The sequence below is a fragment of the Phacochoerus africanus genome, chromosome 9, assembly GCF_016906955.1.
Source record: "Phacochoerus africanus isolate WHEZ1 chromosome 9, ROS_Pafr_v1, whole genome shotgun sequence".
Classification (NCBI taxonomy): domain Eukaryota; kingdom Metazoa; phylum Chordata; class Mammalia; order Artiodactyla; family Suidae; genus Phacochoerus; species Phacochoerus africanus.
In genome coordinates this window covers 82882551-82899237 of record NC_062552.1, presented here as the reverse complement: position 1 = coordinate 82899237, position 16687 = coordinate 82882551, and the positions used below count along the sequence as shown (strand labels likewise).

At 41.4% G+C, this 16687-nt stretch overlaps 2 protein-coding genes across 8 annotated transcripts in view; one reads left to right on the top strand and one right to left on the bottom strand.

The window, feature by feature from the left end:
- Nucleotides 1-8122: 8122 nt before the first annotated feature.
- EMC4 (ER membrane protein complex subunit 4) lies at nucleotides 8123-12819 on the top strand. Of its 2 annotated transcripts, XM_047797730.1 has the most exons (5): nucleotides 8123-8330; nucleotides 8661-8775; nucleotides 11150-11303; nucleotides 11834-11994; nucleotides 12241-12819. In XM_047797730.1, the coding sequence occupies exons 1-5, from the start codon at nucleotides 8245-8247 to the stop codon at nucleotides 12274-12276; spliced, it is 552 nt and encodes a 183-aa protein (XP_047653686.1). In that variant the 5' UTR covers nucleotides 8123-8244; the 3' UTR covers nucleotides 12277-12819. The 2 variants fall into 2 exon arrangements, with proteins under 2 accessions (XP_047653686.1, XP_047653687.1); XM_047797731.1 differs by lacking the exon at nucleotides 8123-8330 and having other exon boundaries at nucleotides 8694-8783.
- SLC12A6 (solute carrier family 12 member 6) overlaps nucleotides 12820-16687 on the bottom strand; it is a 103514-nt gene continuing 99646 nt past the window's right edge. For all 6 annotated transcript variants that reach the window (XM_047797726.1, XM_047797724.1, XM_047797728.1 and 3 more), the window contains one exon: nucleotides 12820-15562. In XM_047797726.1, coding sequence (XP_047653682.1) covers nucleotides 15471-15562 — 92 coding nt within the window. In that variant the 3' untranslated portion in view covers nucleotides 12820-15470. The remainder of the gene's footprint in view (nucleotides 15563-16687) is intronic.

The following is a 16687-nucleotide window of genomic DNA, read 5'->3' as shown; positions in this document are numbered from 1 at the left end:
TGAATGGAACCTCTTTAGAAAGAAATAAAGTAACAGAAACTAGATGGCTTAAAACAGAAGTACCGTCTTTCATAGTCTAGAGGCTGAAAAACCAAAATCAGGGTGTTGGCGGGGCATGATCTTCTTGCAGGCTCTAGGAAAGTACCCTTCCTTGCGTCTTCCTAGCTTCTGCTGGTTTTGGCAATTGTTGGCTTGTAGCTGCATTACTTCATTCTGCTTCCACAGAAACAGACTTGTCCCTTGTGCATATATGGGCCCTCTCCTCCTATGAGGACACCAGTTGTCGGATTTAGGAGACCCACTCTAATCCAGCATTACCTTGTCTTCACTAATTACATCTACAAAGATCCAATTTCCAACTAAGGTCACATTCTGAGGTTCCAGGTGGATGCAAATTCGGGAAGGACACTATTTAATTCACTCTAAGGCTAGAAATAATTTAGTCCCCAAACCATTACAAGTATGAATCAGCACATTTAGGAGGGCCTGTTTGAAACTATTAACATTTTAACTGTATAATCTCTGTGTTAAGTGACCCAAACTGTCTGACTCGCATATAGAACTGTGTTGACAAAGTAACCTGGGATGCTCACAGTAACTTTTTTTTTTTTTGTAATAGTGACAAATGGGAACAACCTAAATGACTATCAGTTAAGGACTGGTTAACTAAATTATCATACATCCACGTCATGTATACTCTGTAGCCTTTAAAAAGAATGAAGTAGATCTAAGTGACAGTCGTGGGAGACATCCAAGCTGGATTAAGTGAAAAGACAAGTGGGTGGACAGTGTTTAGCATGCTTTCATTTACATAATAAACTCTTGCAAGTTAAACAAGCCTACATTTATTGTTTGAGGGATGACTTTATCTTTCAAAAGCACTTCAACAAGCACAAAAGGTATTTATTATTCTCCTTCAATTCTTCTACATCACACTTCATCCCTTTATTAGTCTGCTTGGGCTACCATAACAAAATACCACACACTGAGTGGCTTTTTTTTTTTTTTTTTAAATTTAGGGCCGCACCTGTGGCATATAGAAGTTCCCAGGCTGGGGATTGAATCGGAGCTGCCGCTACCAGCCTATACCACAGCCATAGCAACATGGGATTCAAGCCGAATCTGCAATCTACACCACAACTCAGGGCAATGCCAGATCCTCAATCCCACTGATCGAGGCCACGGACTGAACCTGTGTCCTCATGGACACCAGTTGGGTTCGTTACCACTGAGCCACAATGGGAACTCCTAGAGTGGGTGGCTTTAAAAACTGAAATGGGGAGTTCCCGTTGTGGCTCAGTGGTTAATGAATTCGACTAGGAACCATGAGGTTGCGGGTTCGATCCCTGGCCTTGCTCAGTGGGTTAAGGATCCGGCATTGCTGTGAACTGTAGTGTAGGTCACAGACGCAGCTTGGATCCCATGTTGCTGTGGCTCTGGCGTAGGCTGGCGGCTACAGCTCCGATTTGATCCCTAGCCTAGGAACCTCCATGTGCTGTGGGAGGGGCCCAAGAAATGGCAAAAAGACAAAAACAAAACATTCCCATCGTGGCGCAGTGGTTAACGAATCCGACTAGGAACCATGATATTGCGGTTCGATCCCTGCCCTTGCTCAGTGGGTTAATGATCCGGAGTTGCTGTGAGCTGTGGTGTAGGTTGCAGACGCGTCTCGGATCCTGCGTTGCTGTGGCTCTGGCGTAGGCTGGCGGCTACAGCTCCAGTTTGACCCCTGGCCTGGGAACCTCCATGTGCCGCAGGAGCGGCCCAAGAAATGGGAAAAAGACAAAAAACAAACAAACAAAAAAACCCAAAAAAAACTGAAATGAGTTTTCTTACAGTTCTGGAGGCTGGGAAGTCCAAGTACGAAGTGCCGGCTTGACTCAGCTCCTGGTGAGAGCTCTCTTCCTGGCTTGCAGACAGCCACCTTCTTACTGTGTCCTCATGTGACAGAATGAAACAGTAAGCTTTCTAGGGTCTCTTATAAGGACACTAATCTCCGTATAAGAGCCTACTGCATGACCCCAACTAATCTTAATTACCCCTCAGAGGCCACAACTCCAAATATATTGGGAGTTAGGGCTTCAACATGTGAATTTTGGGAGATACAAACATTCAGTCCATAACAATCCTTCCAAAAAACTCAGGTTCTATATCTGAACCAATTTAGGGTTTTTAAAATTAGCACATAGGAAAAAATGCCATAAAGGACCTGGACTGATCATTCAGAGTTTTGACATAGAGACAGTTTAGCCCACTTCCAAGACAGTTGAAATAAATCACCAGAATGAATCCAGAGTAAGCAAGCTTGAAGAAACACGTTAGGTCATCAGTGATATATCATTATGACTCATTCTATAGTTGTCATCCTTATCCTTTAATGGGATCTGTGGGAATGGCAATCCTCCCAGCTTCCTAAGCAAGTGCTGTAAGGAAGTGCTATAATGGAACCTGTTAAAATATGAATTGCACAACAGTCCTCCTTAAGTGAACAAAGGTAATTGCTAATGAAGAATAGTATTACCAACCAACATCTTCTAACAGCACCCTATTAATTCATGTCACTGCTGACAGGGGCATTTCATGACACTATAGCGCCATGAACTGGAAACTAAAAAATCTGTAATCTGCATAGAAATGATGCTGAAATCTAACAAGAATTAGTAAGGTAGGTGCTGACCAAAAAAAAAGTGTTTTTTTTCCCACTGAAGTGTTTGAAAATGCAGACAAAATGGAGGAAAAATTTTCTTCTTGTTGGAGTCCCCGTCATGGCGCAGTGGTTAACGAATCTAAGAACCATGAGGCTGTGGGTTCAATCCCTGGCCTTGCTCAGTGGGTTAAGGATCCGGTGTTGCTGTGACCTGTGGTGTAGGTTACAGACGTGGCTTGGATCCCACGTTACTGTGGCTCTGGCACAGGCCAGTGGCTACGGCTCCGATTAGACCCCTAGCCTGGGAACCTCCATATGCTGTGGGAAGTGGCCCTAGAAAAAGCAAAAAGACAAAAAAAAAAGTTTCTTCTTGTTAAGACCCCATTACTGACACAGAATAAATTGGACCATGAATGGTGCAATGGTACCGTGGCCCTTTTCAGAAGGTGATAATGATAGTAAAGTCACATAAATAACTGGAGATAGCAATGTAAACCCATTTCATTGAAGCTGCCAAAAGGCCTAGGAACTTTTGAGCACACTGGGGGAACTGGTTGGACCAGTGAAGATTGCCAAATTATTATTATTACTATTACTATTATTATTAGTGAGGAGACACTGTAAAATGGCATGTACCAAAACCCTAAGACATAGCCATTAAACGTTTTTTTTCCTTTAGAGGGATCTGTTCTTGCAAATCTGGTTGTGTGAATAGAAAACTTTTTTCAAATTTCAGTCCAAAAGCAACAGTTGTAAAGGGAACGGCATAAAATATTAGAATAGCTTCTTAGACTGCTGAAGAGGTTTGAGCGGGAGGGGCAGACACAAAAACAAATACCAAAACTGTGTAGGCGGCACAAATTATAAGTCAAACAAGGCAACTCATATAGCTTGGTTACGGTTTGCCTTCTGGTGTTTTTTTTTTTTTTTAGATCATATTTGTTCAAAGGTACAAAGGGAAGTTTAACACAATTTCAGTATTCCTATTATTTTCTAATTTAAGTTCATCCCAGTGGGAGGCATATAAGAAGGCTCTCAAAAACTAATGATTGTTTGCTTACTTTGTGTAACTTCAAACCTTCTTATTTTAGAGCAACTAGCAAGGTAGTCACATACCAAAAGAAAAAAAAAATTTTTTTTCACTAAAAGGGTTCGAAAATGCAAACAGACAAAATGGAGGAAAACACTCTAGGTCAGTGGTACTCAGTCCTTGCTGCAAAGCACAATCACCTGGAGAGCCATTAAAAAACAAACAAACAAACAAACACAAACAAAAAAAACCCAAACCAAACTGATCTCTGTACCACCCTAAGCAAATGAATTAGAATCTCTGGAGATATCTCTGAGGCATCAGTATTTTTTAAGGGCTCCCATGGTGAGTCTCCTTTGAATCTAAGACAGAACCACTATGCTTCTAGGTTTAGAATCATGTCATATAATTAATAACGTTTATACTTTTCTAATCTGAAAGTGGTACCTGGGAATTCCCTTGCGGCATAATGGGTTAAGTATCCAGTGCTGTCACTGCAGCGGCCTGGGTCATTGCTATGATCCCTGGCCTGGGAACTCTCACATGCCACAGGCCAAAAAAAAAAAAAAAAAAGAGAGAAAAGGAAAAAAGAAGAAAGAAAAATAGAAACAATTTATTTTAAAAACAAAAAAAGCTGTACCTGTGCAAAGTAGAGAATTAGGAAAAGTATGGGAAAGCACAATTTTAAAAAAAGAACCATGGGCGTTCCTGTCATGGCTCAGCGGAAAAGAACCTGACTAGCATCCACAAGGACACAGGTTTGATCCCTGGCCTCGCTCAGTAGGTTAAGGATCCTGAATTGCCATGAGCTGTGGTGTAGGCCACAGATGTGGCTTAGATCCTACATTGCTGTGGCTGTGGCATAGGTTGGCAGCTGTAGCTCCGACTGGACCCCTACCCTGGTAATTTCCATATGCTGCAGGTGCGGCCCTAAAAAGGGGGTGGAAGGGTCATCTGCTATATGATCTTTATTTTATAGATGGAGAAATGAAGGCTAAGCGAGTTCCTAACTCTTTTAGGAGTTCATTTGCAGTTAGGATTAGAATATAGTTTTCCTATATTTTTCTTGCAAAACACATTTTTGTGCAAAAATTTAGATCCTCAAAAGTTTAATTCCAATCTACAACTCCACTTCCATAAAGGATCTATTATTTCTAATGATATCCTAACGATCTTTAAAAAAACATCGATCAGAGCTTTAAAGAGTTATCTTCTTGAATTCTAGCACATATAAACCATGTTGCCCCCAGTGTTCTATGAAACACTGATTCCGCTGGACATTAACGGATGTAATAGGGAAAAAAAAGAGACACTTCTTATTCAGGTAGATTGGGAAACGAAATTAAAGGAGGAAATTCTCTGCTTAATCATTTCTTTTCTTGTGGGTTTGTTTTTTTTTTTTTTTTTTTTTTTTTTTTTCCTTTTTAGGGCTGAAGGTGCAGCATATGTAAGTTTCCAAGCTAGGGGTCGAACTGGAGCTGCAGCAGTCAGCCTACACTGGCCTACACTCATTGCAACTGGGGATCTAAGCCACGTCTACCATTTACACCATAGCTCATGGAAATAACAATCCTTAACCCAATGATAGAGGCAAGGGATCAAACCCACATCCTCTTGGATACTAGTCGGGTTCGTTTCTGCTGAGCCACAAAGAGAACCACCATTTCTTGTGGTTTTAATGCTATTTAACTAACTGCACTGAGAGTCTCTGGGATGTACAGGCAGAATACAATATGCAATATTTCCCAAACTTATTTGACCTTGAGACGTTTCCTCAGTTCAGTCCCCAAATCTTCAATTTCTTTGGAACATATTTTAACAACCCTAGAAAGATTCCTACAATAAAGGGATAAAAGACCTGGAGTAGCCTACTAAAGCCGAAGAAACTGAATTATAGTTTAAAAAAATTTTGAATTGATTACCCTGTTTTATACATTCTTTATTACCTATTTTACATAGTAGTATGCATGTGTCAATCCCAACTAATCTATTCAATGCTGTGTAATAACCTATATGGGAAAAGAATCTGAAAAGGAATGTATATACATATGTGTACAAGTGACTTACTTTGTCGCACACCTGAAACTAACACAACTTTTAAGTCAACTATACTCCAATAAAATTTAAATTTACGTCAAATAGGGGAGTATTTTAAAAGGGAAGGAATATATAATTTGAATGACTGGCAATGTTCTTTTTAAAGACTTCCTTTAGGAGTTCCCGTCGCGGCGCAGTGGTTAACGAATCCGACTAGGAACCATGAGGTTGCGGGTTCGGTCCCTGCCCTTGCTCAGTGGGTTAACGCTCACAGCGTTGCCGTGAGCTGTGGTGTAGGTTGCAGATGCGGCTCGGATCCCGATCCCGCGTTGCTGTGGCTCTGGCGTAGGCTGGCGGCCACAGCTCCGATTAGACCCCTAGCCTGTGAACCTCCATATGCCGCAGGAGCGGCCCAAGAAATAGCAAAAAGACAAAAAAATAAAAAATAAAAAAAATAAAGACTTCCTTTAAAATTTATTAAAGTAGCATAACAAGAATAGCTTGGAAACCAGACAAGACTGCATGGAAATCATCACCCAGATTAAGATATCTAACTTTTTTTTCCCCTTTTTGGCCACCCCGTAGCATATGGAGTCCCCAGCTAGGGATTAGATCAGAGCAATAGTTGTGACCTTAGCTGCAGCTGCTGCAATGACGGATCCTAAACCCATTTTGCCAGGCCGGGGATTGAACCTGCATCCAAGCACTCACGAAACACCACAGATCCCATCATGCCACAGCAGGAACTCCACAATATATAACATTTTTAATGCATTCCCTTCTGGTTTTCACATTTTATTTTACATAAATGTAATTAATGATAGTATATCCAGTTTTGTATTATATTTACTTTCAATTAATTTACTCACATTCACTAAACATTTGTTCAGTACTTTATATGTACAAGGCGATAGATTGTAGAATCAAAGAAAATTAATATGCAGCTTCTACCCTCAAGCAATTTGGGGTAGAAGTGCATGTGTGTGTGTAAAGATTAAGTGCTCAGGGTCTGTCAACAAACAATGCAATGTGGTTATGAGACAGGAAGATAAAAGCACAGCTATTCTGTAAAAGGACCAGGGAATGGCCTTGGGCATACAGGTCTGAGTCCCAGAGACAAACACCAGGCTTGCTGGTATAAAAAATTAACTTTATGGGAGTTCCCTTTGTGGCTCAGCAGTTAACGAACCTGACTAGGACCCATGAGGATTGGGGTTTGATCCCTGGCCTTGCCCAGTGAGCTGGGGTGTAGGTCGCAGACGGAGCTTGGATCCTTCGTTGCTGTAGCTGTGGTGTACTCAGACATTTACAGCTCCGATTCGACCCCTAGCCTGGGAACTTCCATTTGCTGCATGTGCGGCACTAAGGAAAAAAAAATTAACTTTATCTCTACACCTAGTGACTAGATACTAGTTTATCTAGCATAACCAGTTTCCATAAGAGGAGAAGCTCAACTATAAATTTAAACCTTATCTGTCTGGTGCTTTCCTGCAGAAAATTCTCATGCATTTTTTTCCCCCTCACAGAAGCAGTCTCTATTCCTGCTGATAACCTGCTGATCAAAGAAGTTTGATGATAAATAAATTAAATAAGAAAAAATTTTTAAAATTTCATAAAAAGCTAAAAAAAAAGTTTGATGATTTCTGGAAATTATCAGTGATCATGAGACAATCCCTCCCTTTTGTTTATAAATGCATCTTGCCCCTTCTACTCAGGGAGCTGGCACTTTTTTTCCCCCACCTTCTCTCTGTGCACAAGCTATCTACTCTAATAAAAAGTTCTGCTTGACATAGAGCGGCCAGAAAAGAAAACAAAAACAAAAAACGTGCATAATCTTTGATCCAGCAATTTACCCATCCAGGAATTTAAGGAAATAAGAAAAGATGTACAAGGAAGTTCGCAGCAACACTGGTTATAAAAGGGGGAAAAACAGTAAAAGAGACCACCATAATCTGGAACCCAAGAGCCTTAACATGTGCCTACACTGCCTCCTAGGTTTTGTGCAAAACAGGGATAACGATCTACCTCGCAGGGTTACTAAGATAATTAAATGAAATAATAAACACAAAGGTCCAGGACATTCAACACACAGAAGCCACTAAATAACTGGCTCAGGGTCAATCAGTGGGAAAACCAGGATTTAAACAGAGATTTGAATCTTCGTGATCCCGGGAGCAGGCGGGCGCTCCATAGGTTTTCTTGGATTCCACCCTTAAGGCAGTCAGTGTGGACTTTCCCTCTAACCCATAAAGCGCACCTCAGAGGTCAGGGAACACCTAGAAGAGCTCTTCAGAAAGGTAGGAAGGCGCATTAGAAAGCTTTAGTATCTGCCCATTTTCCTCCTCGCATCTCTGCTGCTCTAAGCGCTCTCTACGATCGGCCCGGACAGATTCCGTGGAGGAAATGACGTATATACGTACGCGCCGGAAGTGGTGCAAAGCGGGCCCTAGCAGCCGCAGACGCAGTGAGCCTGATCCCCGGCTCGGTTTCAGAGTCGGAAGCTTTGCAGCTTTGGTAGGCGACCGCTGTTATGACGGCCCAGGGGAGCTTGGTGGCTAACCGAGGCCGGCGCTTCAAGTGGGCGATTGAGCTGAGCGGTCCTGGAGGAGGCGGCAGGTGAGGAGCCTGGGCAAAGCTCGACATCAGAACCTTCACCCCAGAACTGCCCCACAATAGGACCTGAGCCCCCGGGCACAACTCTGATGGAGGCCGCAAAGATAATTCTTGGGGAGGTCGCGGCTTCTCTGCCGTGGAGGTTTCTGTGTCCGAAGCATGCTTTTGTCATTCTTCCCAATAGATGAAGGTTCTGACGAGCCCACAAGAGGGCTTGGTGTAATCTGGGTGGATACATCTGAGAATATTTATTCCTTAGATTAGAACAGGAAATGAATGTGGGGTATGAAGTGTAAGAGGCTGTGGCCTTAATTTTTTTATTTTGGTCTCCAGGGGCCGAAGTGACCGGGGCGGTGGCCAGGGAGACTCGCTGTACCCCGTTGGTTACTTGGACAAGCAAGTGCCTGATACCAGCGTGCAAGAGACAGACCGGATCCTAGTGGAGAAGGTACAGAGGTATAGATGTCACCATAGTCCTTGGGCCAGTCCTGACCTACACACCCACCTCCCTTCCCAGGCAGCATATTAATATCTTACTGCAGATGGCTAGCCGGAATATTTGGTAGCTAAACTGCTGGAGATTGGTGTTATATTGGTTGACATATCAGCCTCAAAAGTGCTCAATAACTGGAAAAATTAAAAAACATATAATAGGTTGATAATGAATTGGTTATGTGTTCCAGTTGAAGTCTTTTTTTTTTTTTTTGCCTTTTCCTAGGGCCGCTTCCACGGCATATGGAGGTTCCCAGGCTAGGGGTCTAATCGGAGCTGAAGCCGCCGGCCCACCCACAGCAACGCCAGATCTGAGCCACGTGCAACGCGGGATCCTTAACCCACTGAGCGAGGGCAGAGATCGAACTCGCAACCTCATGATTCCTAGTCGGATCCGTTAACTTCTGAGACAGGACGGGAACTCCTAGTTGAAGTCATCTTTTCTATCTTAGTTCCCCGATACCACACAAGCAATTTGTCAGGTTAGTCTGTTTTACCTTTAAAATAGATTATAAATCTTACTTCTTACTGCTTTAATCTGTCATCTCTTGAGCTAAGCGACTTCATCACCTACTACTTTCCCTGTTGTTCACGTCTCTAGTCAGAATGGCCTCCTTGCTGATTCTTAAATATGCCAGGTGAGCTTCTATTCCAGGCTTTTTGTACTTGTTCTTCACTTTTCCTGGAATACTCTTCCCCCAGATACCAGTATGACTTGCTGTCTCAACTCAGATGTTATCTTCTCAGTGAATTCTACTCTCATGGCATTCTAGATCTTACTTTCTTACTTTGTGTTTCTCCTGTCATTCATATATGTTATATAGGTTACTTATTACTTTTTTTTTTTCCCCACTTTGTAACTTCCATGAGAGCAAAATTTTGTCTTCCAAGTCCCTAGAACTGTGCCTGGCACTTCCTTTTCTCTCAGGCTTAATATTGCTCAATATTAAATAATCTTTGTTTCATGAAATGTAGTGATTTTTCACAACATGAAAGGACAGAGTTATGTCAGTGATTTTCTTGAATTTCCTATCATTTTTCATCCTGGTACATCAAAGTATAATGTAAATAATACATGATAGTAAGGTATTATTAAAATGGCGTGATTTGGGGGGTTCCCAATGTGGCTCCATGGTAACAAACCCAGCTAGTATCCATGAGGATGTGGGTTCAATCCCTGGCCCCTTCCAGTGGGTTAAGGATCCATCGTTGCTATGCGCTGCGGTATAGGTAACACATGTGGCTTGGATCCTGCATTGCTATGGCTGGGGCATAAACTGATAGCTGTAGCTCCAATTCAACCCCTAGCCTAGGAACTTTCATATGCCGCACCTATGGATCTAAAAAGAAAAAAAAGAAGAAGAAAATGGCCTGGTTTTAAAGGTAGGTTATTATAAAATATTTACTTTAGAACAGTTCTGTTATATGGATTTGATATTTAACCTCCCAGATAAATGATCTGTGTAAATAACACATTAGGGAACTATTTACAGATATGGCCATTTATTCTTTTATGTGAATAAACTCAGTGATATATTATTCTTTTTATATAGCTAGATTTACTTTGTTGCTATTTTGTTCAGGGTTTTTCTTTTAGGTTCATGAGTGATATTGGTCTGTAGACTTTTCTCATAATGTCTTTGTCAGGTTTTGGTATTTATGAGGCCCCATATATGGTAATGGGTTAATTTTTTTTATTATTTGAAAGAGTTAGTTTGGCTTTATTTTTCCCTCAAATATTTAGAATTTGCCAGGGGACACCATCTTGGCTTAATTACAGAGTTTCTTAAAGTTACAAAACTATTCAAATTTCCAGTTTTGTAGAGTTCTCATTGTGGCTCAGTGGTAACAAACCCCACTAGCATCCATGAGGTTTCAGGTTTGATCTCTGGTCTTGCTCAGTGGGTTAAGGATCCTGCATTGCCCTAAGCTGTGGTGTAGGTCGCAGACAAGGCACAGATCCCACATTGTTGTGGCTGTGCAGCTACAGCTCTCATTTGACCCCTAGCCTGGGAACTTCCATATGCTGAAGGTGTAGCCCTAAAAAGCAAAAAACAGACAAACAAAAACCCCAAAGCAGGGAATCTTTTATTTGGCTAAAGTCATGGGGGAAAATGACATCTGGGGAAACCTATAGGGAAAAACAAAATGTGAGGACACCTTATCTTTAGTAGAAGAGTGAGCTTCCTGTGGCAGTGTGGGAGAAGGGCAGAGGTAGTAGAACTGAGGCAGCTCAGTCAGAAGCACAGACTTGGGAATTGTTTACCTGTAACATTAGTGATATGATAGATGTGGAAATAATGATCAGAGGTTAAAATTGTTTGTTTTAGCGCTGCTGGGACATCGCCCTGGGTCCCCTCAAACAGATTCCCATGAACCTCTTCATCATGTACATGGCAGGCAACACCATCTCCATCTTCCCTACTATGATGGTGTGTATGATGGCTTGGCGACCTATTCAGGCACTTATGGCCATTTCAGCAAGTAAGTACTCTTAAAATAATAACCCTTCCTCTAAGCTTTATGAATTAAAGGCAAGGAGTTCCTGCTGTGGTGCAGTGGGTATATGATCTAGCTTATCTCTGCGGCGTTGCTGGTTCAATCCCCAGCCCGGTGCAGTGGGTTAGGATCCGATGTTGCTGCAGCTGTGGTATAGGTTGCAGCTGGGGCTTGGATTTGATCCCTGGCCTGGGAACTTGCATATGCTGTAAGTGTGGCTGAAAAAGGGAAGAAAAAAAAAAAAAGAATCAAAGGCAGATTCTTGGGTAAAACCCATCCTGCAAATCTTTGGCACAGCTCGCTATTGGCTAGTTGCAGTGGAAGTGTGTGCAGGGTGGTGGTGGCAAGGAGGGGAAAATGATGCTCTCCTTGGTTTTTGTTCACCTTTAATGGTTCTATTTGCCATGTTACTATGGGACTGTCTGTATTATTTATATTATTTTAATATATGGCCTGATTCATGTTGGGGGGAAATAAGTTGTTTTGGTTTTTGACACTTTCTATTACCCCAACAGCTTTCAAGATGCTAGAAAGTTCAAGCCAGAAGTTTCTTCAGGGTTTGGTGTACCTCATTGGGAACCTTATGGGTCTGGCATTGGCTGTGTATAAGTGCCAGTCAATGGGACTGTTGCCTACACATGCATCAGATTGGTTAGCCTTCATTGAGCCCCCTGAGGTAAGCCAAAGGGGAAATTAAATTTGGGACAGGTGTACAGTAAATAAATAGCTGACGCACTTGGTGGGGAATCAAGAGTTGGTGTTAAAGTTCATTTCTTAAGAAATAAGATCCATTAGGAATTTGAAAGTTGTTATTTTTTGAGGATAAAGCAAATAGAGCTTGTGATAAAGTATTAAATACTTAATTCAGGAAGTTATTTCAACACTCATTCACCACTCACCTGTGCACTTTTTCTTGTTTCAGAGGATGGAGTTCAGTGGTGGAGGACTGCTTTTGTGAACCTGAGAAAACAGCATGTGGTGCTATTTATTTGCATCTCAGTTACAACCTTCTTTATGCCCAGTGGCTCCTCCTCAGCATACTAACCCTTAACATTATCACTTGCTGAAAAGAACCCAAAGTTGTCTTTTCTCTCTGGTGAGGAGACAAAGCCTAGAAAGACAATGTGTACATATCAGTACAAATACAAAGAAACTATACCACAACCTTGACTGAAAATAATGTAGAAAACTTTATTTATGTTTCCAGTATAGAGGAAAACAACAAATAAACCCATAACTATGTAAACAAAAGAATGGTTGCTGCCAAATCAAGAACCACAGCAGCATCTCCTTTTAATAAATTAAATGGTTGAGAACAATGCTTTTTTAAAAAGTTGCGCAAGTTTCCTTTAAATCTATCCTCCTCAATATTTCACTTCTATTTAACACAAGCTGGGATGTAAAAATTCTATTGGAGATACTTGTGGAAGATGTGAGAAACTAATGCTGGATTCAGATTATACATGATGAAAAGAAAAATAAATCTGACAAATAGAACACATTACCGTGTAATTGCTACTTTAATATGCACAAAAATGGATTTTTAACACATTTGGGGGAATGAGGATTGGCGGAATCATTGGGGTCACAAGATTCTGAGGCAATGGAAGATATAAAATAGTGATCTTTCCCCTGCCAAGAGGAACCTGGCACCTGTCAAACAGATGCTGCAATTCAAACTTAAGCTTTTAAGACAGCTATAAAAGGCAGAGGGCCAGCAGCTGGAGAATGAATATTGTCATAACCTGCCCTGGTAAAGTCATAGCTAAGACTCAAAAGCTGGATCTCATTCAAAAGGCAGGAGGAGGTCTTTCTCTTCCTTCTTGAAACAAAAGCCCCTTCCCCTAAGGTGCATTCTCATCACGTTTTCGGTATTGCTTTACTTGCAGTGATTACAAGAGACAAGACATTCTGCAGACAAACAACATAAGCAACACATAGACATGAAATGCCCTAGACAGAGATGAGTATATATCTGGCCTAATAACCACTTCCCCATGTAACAGTGATTGTGTTTTAGGGGCTGAAGTAGGGGCTATATTAGTAGCCACTAATTCCCTTATCCCTTTAAAGGATTCTTAAAGAGCTTCAGCCACAAAAAGCTCTTCTAAAACTAAGCTTATTTTCTGCCCGTTTTTTTCTATATGGGAAAAAAATACATATCTATATCTATCTATCTTGCTTTGGCCAGAGGGTGTGTGTAAAAGTAAATTAATTCCTGGGTAGGCTGACCTTTACAGCATGGGGGTCTTCAATAGCATGGGCTCTGGGGGAACTGTTCCACTACTGTGGGACTCAAACTAAGCAATGGAGTGTTGCAGTGAGTTGTAAACAATGCTTCTACCCTCTGCAGGAAGCAGCAGAAAAAAAACTTAGAAGATCTTGACTGTTTTGCTACCTGACTGGGCCTGGATGTTGAAAGAAGAGCAAAGGGAGTAAAATCAAAATGACTCAATTTCTTAAGCCATGTGGAAGGGTTCTTCTCTTCTGTCCATAAGGATCAGATGAATAGTCTGTAGGCTATGAAGCAGGACAGCTTGCTCCATATCCTGTTGGTAATCAAAGAACAGCACTATTTATCACTAATAAAATGAAATACAAAAGCAGTCTTGAAGATAGATAGGTAAGAGTTTCTCTAAATATCCTATCCTGTGAAATGAAAATTTCACATATATGAAACTACCATTCAGTCACACAGGATAGTTTCCCTATGCTTGAATGCCAGGTGTTTTGTGATCATTAAGTTACCAAATAAAAAGCTAAGCTTGCACAAGCATTTCCTTGACACATTGAGAGCTTTCTGAAAACAAAACATAGTATAAGACTGCTGGCTTGGAAAATCTCTTAAGATCCAAACTTCTGCAGTCAAATAAAATTGAAAGGAAAAAAATGGTCATATTTTAAGCACTGAGGTCCATGCCTCAAGTCTTCACTATGGCTTGGGAATGAATCCACAGGTTTCTTAATGAAAAAAATTTCTTGAATTAGGCCAATGCCTACTGTATGCCACTTTAGTGAAGTAGGTAGGAAGAGTAGCAGCAGCCCAGTACTTTGGCACTAAGGAAGGTGTATGGCTCTAAACTCTGAATTCCACCACTGGATTCCCCCTTTGAAGGATAGTTCAAAGGTTTCAGGGAAGGATTTTAGCCAGTCTTCCTAGTGTTTGTTCCTGTGATTTTGATTTGTGCCTGTAACCCAGAGGGCATAAAAGGGAGAAGGAAAGGAGAATCTATTGGTCAATATGCATCATCATCTATATTTCTTCTATATTTCTGTTAAGCCTGTATATTCTACCCATGTCAAAAGGTAACCACAGATTGTATTTTATGTAAATCTTGATAGCTATCTTTTGGAGCTCCCTTAGTTTGGCCATTTAAAAAGAACCTTAAAGAAATAATTTTTACTCCACCTTTTAAAAAACAATTTCCTTGGTAACAGTGCCTGCACTACAATCGTAACCACAGAATGGATTCTGAGAAACAAATAGCTGAAATACACAACACAGTATAAGTACATAAACATATTTTGGGGGTAATCTTGTTTTGGAGGAAGTAGAGGCTGCAGTTTCATGTTTCAGTTTTTCTATATTAGTACCCTAATACAAAATTAGAGTCCTGAAGATCCATGGATGCACTAATGAAATTTTTCATCTTGGCTCGCCATCGTTATCTCAAGATGTTAGGTCTCCATGTATTTGGCCAAGAATTCTTTAAAATACGAGGCTGTGTCTCTGTCTTAACCCCATGGTATTATCACTGAATCTTGACTTCTGAGATTCATCTTTAATGTTAGATGTGTACTTGCCTTTGTCTTCAGTTAAGTTTCTAGCATCCCATTTGCCAATTCACTTTACTGGGTTAGTAGGCTAACTCTAACTTGCCTTCAACTGGTACAGGAATGGCTTTTAGGAACTGAGCATTGCTCTGATGTTGAGGGAATATCTGCTTTAAGGACAGCAGGTCATGGTAGCAAAGAGTAGATCTAGTACTTTTCTGCACAAGTACTTCAGGCTCAGCTCATTAAGAGTTCAGCATGATGTATACAGAACATAGGTCTCTAGTTGATGGGACTGGCAGGAAAGAGCTGGCACTTCCGTGGAGGATGGAAGCCTTTCTGGAAAGGTGAGGCCAAGCAGAGTCATTCAGGAGTAGGTTATGAATAAATGGTGATCACTTCACTGCCACCACCTCGGACAAGAAGGACTCGCTCTAGTCCCTCGGTGAGCACTTCTAGGAACTCCATGTCTTCAGAGTTTGTCAAGGAGACTAACAGGCAGAAGAAGAGCACACTTTACAACCCAGCATCATGAAAATCTGTTTATCTGACTACATAGCTCAACATGTTTAATTATATATACTCAGAGGTGGAGAAGTCTGAACCCTGGATTCAATTTAATTCTATGAAGTAATCTAGGGATCTAGTCTCTTTGCATAAATAAGACTCCCATTTGTTAGATTTTTTTCCCTAAATGTTATTTAAAAATGGGGGGAACCCACAAGTAATGTTATTACTACATAGCAAGTAAGCCAAAAAGAAGAAAAATCCACAACAGGGAACCCTGTAAGGTTCCTGGAAAGAATTCAAATAATTTCCAAACAAAGCTGCTCAAGTTAAGATTTTTCAGCCAGTTTGTTTTGTTTTGTTGGCTTTGTGGCTTTTCTAGGGCCGCTCCCACGGCATATGGAGGTTCCCAGGCTAGGGGTCTAATTGGAGTTGTAGCCGCCGGCCTACACCACAGCCACAGCAATGCAGGATCTGAGCCGTGTCTGCAACCTACACCACAGCTCACGGCAACACTGGATCCTTAACCCACTGAGCAAGGCCAGGGATCGAACCTGCAACCTCATGGTTCCTAGTTGGATTCGTTAACCACTGAGCCATGATGGGAACTCCCCTCTTTTTTTCTTTTTCTTTATCCTCTTCCTTAATGGCACTGGTGGGAAGGGACCAGTCTATGCCACTGCAGTGTTGAGGAGTTTCCCTAAAAACAATGCTGGAATTTAGGGTATGAGGAAGAACCCTTATCTTTTCCCCTCAGTTAGAGGAGGTTCCATTTCAGCTGCTTTCCCCTAACTCCATCCAAAAGAGGCTTTGAAAAGTGGACAGAGCCTGGAAAGGAGAAAGGATGTGGGTGTTCCATCCCCATACCACCTAAAAGGTCTCTTTAGGGTTCAGAGAGAACATATTAACACCCAACACCCCCAAAGGAGAGTAATCATACTACTTAGTAAGAATCCTTGCCTGAGACTTTTAACAGTTCTCCCTCAGCGAGAGAGGAAGTCACAGACAATGACTTTTACAGTTACTTGTGTCTCATCTAAGACACAGGCTAAGATTTTCCCTACTGGTAGTTCCTACTGCTCTTGGAA